The sequence below is a fragment of the Plasmodium cynomolgi genome, chromosome 7 (assembly GCF_000321355.1).
Source record: "Plasmodium cynomolgi strain B DNA, chromosome 7, whole genome shotgun sequence".
Classification (NCBI taxonomy): Eukaryota; Apicomplexa; class Aconoidasida; order Haemosporida; family Plasmodiidae; genus Plasmodium; species Plasmodium cynomolgi.
In genome coordinates, this window is record NC_020400.1 from 933,828 (window position 1) to 940,781 (window position 6,954).

Sequence of the window (6,954 nt, forward strand, 5' to 3'; positions counted from 1 at the left end):
GCAAAAATAAATACAAAAAAAAAAATACAAAAAAAAAATACAAAAAATATACCCAAAATATACCAAAAAAAATACAAAATAAACGCTAAACAAATAACATAATTATAAATGCGCAACTTGCAACAAATAATGAGAAGAAGCGTTTTTGCTGCAAGGCGGATGTAGGCATAAGTACCCCTTAAGAGAGTTCAACCTGATAAGGAATAAATTCCGAACAGAAGGAAAAAATTCCCGAAACGACCATACGAGGGTACCAAAAGAGGAGCCAAGCAGCGAAGGGCACGAACGAATCATCCACCTCCTCCATAGACCACAAATAATGTTTTCCCCAAAGTAGGCGATCGATCACCAGCATGGAATTAAATGACAAACGAAACGGAGAGAAGCACCAACTTAGTACTGGGACCCTGGAGGAGGATGGCAACGAACTGGTAGGCGAAAAGGGAAATACAAATAAAAGAATTTATATGACGTACCATGAAGAGGGGGAGAATTACAAAGATGAGGAAAAAGAAGATGGAGGAGGAGTTCCTCACAAACGGAACAGAAGACCGAGCATAACTTCTCCTAGTATTGACGACCATGTAGTGGACAAGGGAGAGGAATACCATCTAGCGAAAAAAAAGAAAAAGGCAAAAGTTGTTAATGAATTATCATCACCTGCGTTATCCCCCAATGGTGGGGAGAACAACCCTGTCAGTGATGGTGATGACCGAGACAGCTACTATGGGGATAGGTACCAAGGGGAAGGAAATAAATGGAAAAATAACAGAGGAGGGGATCATCACCACGCGAGTGAGAAAAAGGCATATAATATTCGTAAGATGGCTCAGTACGCCTCCCATATAGATACATCCCCTGGGGAAAAACGAAACCTTTGCAGTGATAGCATTCCGAGCAGCGTAAGTCTCAAAAAGGGAAGTGCCGCACAGGAGGATGAATCCACGGCAGATGAACATAGCCCAAAAAATAAGGGTAACAAATTTTATAAATTAAAAAGTAAGGGAGGGAGTTCCTCCTTTATATGCCATCCTGATGGAAGGAGGAGGAGGATGTCACCCACGAGGAGAAGCAGCTTTTCTCATTCGAGTGTGGAAACATCGGAAAGGAGTTTTATCGCCAAAGGGAAAAGAAGCTTTCAGGGTGGGAAGTATGCCAAGGAGGGGAGGGGGAGCTGTCAGCGGGAGGCTAGTCATGGGAGTGGCAGAAGTGGTAGCAGTGATAGAAGTGATAGAAGTGGCAGAAGTGGCAGAAGTGATAGACGTAACAAACACGGCAGACGCAGAAGAAGTTACGGAGCCGCTTCGCCATATGAGCAAAGGTATCCGACTCAGGAAGCCAAACGGGGGGAACACACTCCGCATGATTATTTGGTTGAGGGGAGAGGAAGACCCCATGGCGCACACCTCTCCGGTGAGTCAGTGCACAGGGAGGAAGAAATCTCGAGCGAGTACAGACGGGAGTCAGGGATGAGCAAAACTGAAAGGAATAAAATCCACGAAAGGGGGAAGCGATCCAGTCGGAGCAGTGGAAGCGAGAGCAGAGGGAGAAGCGCTAGTAGGGGAAGAAGCGCTAGTAGGGGAAGAAGCGCTAGCAGGGGAAGAAGCGCTAGTAGGGGAAGAAGCGCTAGCAGGGGAAGAAGCGCTAGCAGGGGAAGAAGCGCTAGCAGGGGAAGAAGCGCTAGCAGGGGAAGAAACCCTAGTAGGGGAAGAAGCAGGAGCGCGGGGACGTACTCCCGAAACGAGGCGGAGAGGCACTTCTACAGTAAGCGAAAAAGACGTTACTGCCCTCCTGCTGAAGAGGATCCACCAAACACATATAGGAAGAAATGGCAGAGCGGGAAGGGGAAGCAGGATTGGCATAAAGACGGAGGGAATTACTATCATGGGGAGGGAGGAGAGTATGAGAAGGAACTACCTCTAAAAGGGAATTACCGTGAGGGTCCATCTCGTGGCGGAAGCGTAAAACTCAGTGACGATAGGGAAGACCCCAATTTACAAAGAAAAAAAAAAGAGTATCCTCACAATAGAAAGTGGAGTGAAAAGCCGTTAGACTCCCACAGAGATGAAGGAAACGAATCCGCCACTGAGGGGGAGGAACCAAAAGCTCATTATAATGACAATCATGGCCGAGAGAAGGGGCAGCAAAGTGGAAAATACGACCTGCACTCAAATGAGTACTCAAGTAGAAAACGGGATCGCAGCGAAATGGACGATGAGGAGGCTGACATATATGACCAAGGTAGGTACAACTATCCATACGAGGAAGCGTATCATGCAAGGGGAAGGAAGAACCCCATTAAGCGACTGAACAAATGTAAAGGAGATACTGATGAGGAAGAACAGAAGGAGGCATTCAAGCTGCGCTCTGATCAGCGTCTCCACCATCGGTTTGAAAGAGACTGCCATGGAAACAGACATGATGAGAAGAACCCACGTAGAAATCGAAGCTGCGACAAAAATGGTGACATTGGCAGTGACATTTCCGTGAACGAGTTAAACATTGGAAGGATGAAAAGAAAAAAAATTGCTGAGTATACTCAAATTGATGGTAATGTGGAGATCGAGTTATTGTCCGATGCTGATTTTACCAACTGGGTGAGCGACGATTGTGGCGTCTCAGCAGAAGAGGGAGTAGAGGCAGATGCGTCAGGTGTGGCAGATGCGCCCGACCTGGCAGATGCGCCCGGCGTGGCAAATGCGTCCGACGTGGTAGGAGGCCATCGCAAAGGAGACCCCGTTTGCATCAAATTTAGGAATTTCCAACTGCGGAAGTTTGTTTTGTGTAGCGGCCAGCTTCGCATGGGGAAGTTGGCTCCCCCGGGTGAGTGGAGCCATCCCCTCACGCAGAAAAGGAGCGTAAGCGTCTGTTCCTCGGACGGGAACACGTATAGTAATAATAAGTATGCACCCCCCACTCGTATTGCTACCAACAATCAGAGTGAATACAGACAGGAAAAAAATCCCGCCACGTCTTCCTTCGTGGGCAATAAATATTGTGATGTTTCTCCCTTAAAAAGAAGAGGCTCACACAGTGATCGATCGGAATCACCTGACTCGTTCAGGCGAAATGGTTACATGAGCGGTAAAAATTCTGGTACCAAATATGACTCCACTATTGAGAGGTATAAACAGATGCCCAATGTGGACGGAGAAGCGAATAGGCGTCGCTCCAGTTCGGCTTCTGCAGTGCGTGACGCACTTGTGGAATGTGAGAGTGGCCGTGAGGGGAAGTTCCCGGGGGGATTTAGACGGGGTGACGACAGGAGCAAATGCACAGGGGGGCATCAGATGGAAGGCAGTGAAAGGATCCGTGGTGGCAGCCGTGGTAGAAGCAGAGGCAGCAGCCGAGGTAGAAGCCGAAGTAGCAGCCGTGGTAGAAACCGCGGTCGAAGCCGAAGTGGCAGCCGTGGTAGAAACCGCGGTCGAAGTGGCAGCCGTGGAAGCAAAAGGTTTGGCGCATCGAGAGACGCCACTCACAACGCACATGGTGACAGCCACATCCAGGAAATGATCACCCCTCCCAAGTTTAGCGGCGATAGGGGATTTAACCAAATCGAAAGACAAAAGGATAAGGGCTATTCGCACGGAGAGAATTATGAGAGGCGCGCTCCTCAACATAGTGCACATGCACTGAGTGGTATAAAGGTAGGGGGGGAAGAAAACCGTCGTACGAATGGAAAAAACGATGGTGACGATATCCGCATTACAGAAAAAGAAGTTAATCGAACGGGTACCAAAGTGACAGTGGCAAGAAGAACTCCCACTTGGGTGAATGTACCCGAATTGGGGAACATACCAAATTACATAAATGAGATTATAAAAAATATGAACAGTTCATATGAAATAAATGAACCTATCGACATGCTAAATTTGAAGGCAGGTAAATCCTTTCGTGTTCCTGAGTTACTCCATTTAGTTAATGAGATGACAAGTACAAAGAGTTTTTTAAATTTTCTGGAGAAGAGAAAAGAAGCCCAAAAGAAATGGAAGATGGTCGCCCGAAATCTGGTACATGAGGAGTTCAAAATTTTGAGCGACTCGATAAGTCGCGATGTGATTGACGCGAAAATAAATCTCCTCACGAATTCGCTGAGATCTCTGTAGGGAGTTTCCGCCTGGGGGGTGTCCCCATATTCTGTTTGTGCTACTTCACGTTGTGCTATATTTTGTTTTGTCCTGTTTTGTTCTGTTTTGTTCTGTTTTGTTCTGTTTTGTTCTCCTTTGTGTTGTCATGTCCTTTCTTGTTTCCTTTGTTTAGTGTCACTGTTGCATATACGTTGGCGCCACGGTACGTACGGGGTATGTCTCCATGTGCCCAGTGCCGAGGGGTAATTCCCGCGTGAGTTGCGTAGCATTTGGGTTTTTTCTGCGCAGCACAACTATGCTGATTATTTTTTTTTTTGTTTGTTTTTCTTAACCGGAGAGTAAATCCATTTTGGACAACATGGACCATAGGAAAAAAAAAAAAAAAAAAGAAAGAAAAAGAAAGAAAAAGAAAGAAAAAGAAAGAAAACGGCACTGAGGTGTATATCCCTCAGTGTTCTTTCCAATCCCTTCCTCTTTTTTTTTTTTTTTTTTTTTTGAGGGGAATATCCCACCGGAGAGTATGCCCATGTTTTGAGTGGCAATGATTGAACGGGAGAAATTAGCAACACAATCGAATTTGTGTAAAATTTCTATTTCCTTAGCTGACTCTTCTTACAGCGCGGTGCAGTGTGCGCCCTGGGGGGTGGGGGTCCCAAGGTGTTTGCCTTGCGTTCATGTCAGTCGGTTCGTCGTATGTATTTTCATTTGTTGTATCCGCCATGGGACACCTTCCTAAAGAAAAACTCCCCGATGAGGGGCAAAACCGTTAAAACTGAGCAACCCCTCCCCTTGGGCTAGCGACGAGTTGACTCGTCTCCTATTTGGCTACCCAACTTTTTTGCACTGCCACTCGCGCACATATGCTTAGTGACCCCCTCGCAGAAATGAATTGCATTTCCGTGTGGCTCTCATTATACAGGGAAAAGGTTTCAAAAATGTTGGACAAATGTGACAGAATGACTAGCTAAATTATTTCACCAGTTTGTTTTTTTTTTTTTTTTTTTTTTTTTTTCCCCTTTGGGACGCATTTCCAATTTTGATGAAGGAAGAACAAATGAGAAGCATAATGGGGGTGGTCGGCGAAAACTCCATTCTTCGTTTCGCTGGAGCTGTGCTCAAATTTAAAATAATCGCGAAGGAATGTCATCTCAATTTGACTTACGTATCGTGCACAAGCTTGAGGAGTTGAGTTTGTTTCCCCAGGGGGGGGTTAATTTCCCCTCGAGTACAAGCGTTACCCAGGCGAACGGTGAGGCACACAGATAACCTTGTGCAACACACCACATATCAGAGCGTTGTCACATGGAGAAGGATTTTTTTTTTTTTTGTCAAGTATTCCCACCTGAAATGTTAGTGCACTCCTGCTACGCGCTGAGCTTTGCACTGTTTCGTTTTGCTCCATTCGTTTTGCTTCGTTCGTTTTGCTTCGTTCGTTTTGCTTCGTTCGTTTTGCTTCACTCGTTCTGCTTCGTTCGCTTTGCTTCGTTCGCTTTGCTTCGTTCGCTTTGCTTCGTTCGCTTGCTTCGTTCGCTTTGCTTCGTTCGCTTTGCTTCGTTCGCTTTGCTTCGTTCGCTTTGCTTCGTTCGCTTTGCTTCGTTCGCTTTGCTTCGTTCGCTTTGCTTCGTTCGCTTTGCTTCGTTCGTTTTGCTTCGTTCGTTTTGCTTGATTTGTTCTTTTTCCCGAGTTGGTATTTGTGCTAACTGCGTATTTTTTTTTCCCCCCCCTAGAGGAAGCAATGGCCTACTTGCCTTCCTGATTTGTTTTGAACAATGTGCGCCAATTTTGATTACTCGGCGTGTTTATGTGCGTTCCCTGGCTTTGCCCCCTTTCGCCAATGAACCATTGTAAAGCCGAGTGACTGTGCCACTTGCTGGCCTCATTCGAATCGTTTGACCAGGAACAAGCGAATGAGAGGAGTCCTCTCTCTTTCTCTCGCTCGCTCGCTTTTTAGTTGCCTTTCATTTGGTTGCTCTCCGTTTCCCGATTTGTTTGCCGCTTTACCTTCCGCTTTTTTTTTTTGTCCCTCCTGGTCAGCTAAACCATTCGAGCTGTGACGAATTAAAAAAAACAAGAACAGCGAATTCATTTGTGTGAACCTATTTGTGGGGGGTATCAACCCATTTGTTGTGCAAAAACTTTTTTGTGTAAGAAAAAGCCTCAGTTTGAGCGTCGCTTCGATTGACTACCATCGTTGAGTTTGCTTTGTCCGAGCACCCAGTTGGGCCCTAACTAGCGTCCGCCGAGAGGGGGTTCACCCACTGGCCGAGCCGTTTTGCCAGCGAGTGTAGCGACCCGTGCGTCGTGAAGCGTTCGTCACGAAGTGTTCGTCACGAAGGATGCATCGCTAAGGGTACATCACTAAGGGTGTCCCTCCCCCCCCGCAGTCCCTCGCACACACACGTGCAGACAAACGGATGGACGCGAATTAACCCCCCCCAGCTAGCCATTTTACGAATTACGATTTGCGAATGTTTTTGTTTTTTGAAATTATTTGAAAGGTGCCCGTGCACTTTAGTGAGGAAGCATATTTGTACAGGCGCACCAAAACCTCGCAGCCTCCTTTTTTTTGTGTCGCATTTTAGTTTGTAATTTTTTTGTTACTACGTCGAGCTGGACCTAGTCTCCAGTTTGAAGGAACCGCTGTGTGAAGTAGAGCAAGCATTTGTCAAGCATCAGGCATCTGTCCAGCATCAGGCACCTGTCTAGCAGTGAACGTTTTCCGAGTTTGTCCAATTTTCTTAATTTTCCTAGACCGCCTAGCAGCGAACATCCACCATTAGCCACAAAAAAGACACGGCCTTCGCACTTTTAAATAATTTTTTTGTCCATACATATGCACCCCTTTTTTTTTTTTTTTAAGTTCAAT

The 6,954-nt window shown here is 46.3% G+C and overlaps 1 protein-coding gene across 1 annotated transcript; it reads left to right on the forward strand.

Moving 5' to 3' along the window:
* Window positions 1-353: 353 nt before the first annotated feature.
* PCYB_073100 (hypothetical protein) lies at window positions 354-4,106 on the forward strand (the record flags this gene model as incomplete). The annotated part of the gene is made up of 6 exons (XM_004221707.1): window positions 354-902; window positions 1,043-1,192; window positions 2,208-2,597; window positions 3,190-3,513; window positions 3,828-3,882; window positions 3,919-4,106. The coding sequence occupies 2 exons, from the start codon at window positions 354-356 to the stop codon at window positions 1,190-1,192; spliced, it is 699 nt and encodes a 232-aa protein (XP_004221755.1). The 3' UTR covers window positions 2,208-2,597; window positions 3,190-3,513; window positions 3,828-3,882; window positions 3,919-4,106.
* Between the last annotated feature and the right edge of the window lie 2,848 nt (window positions 4,107-6,954).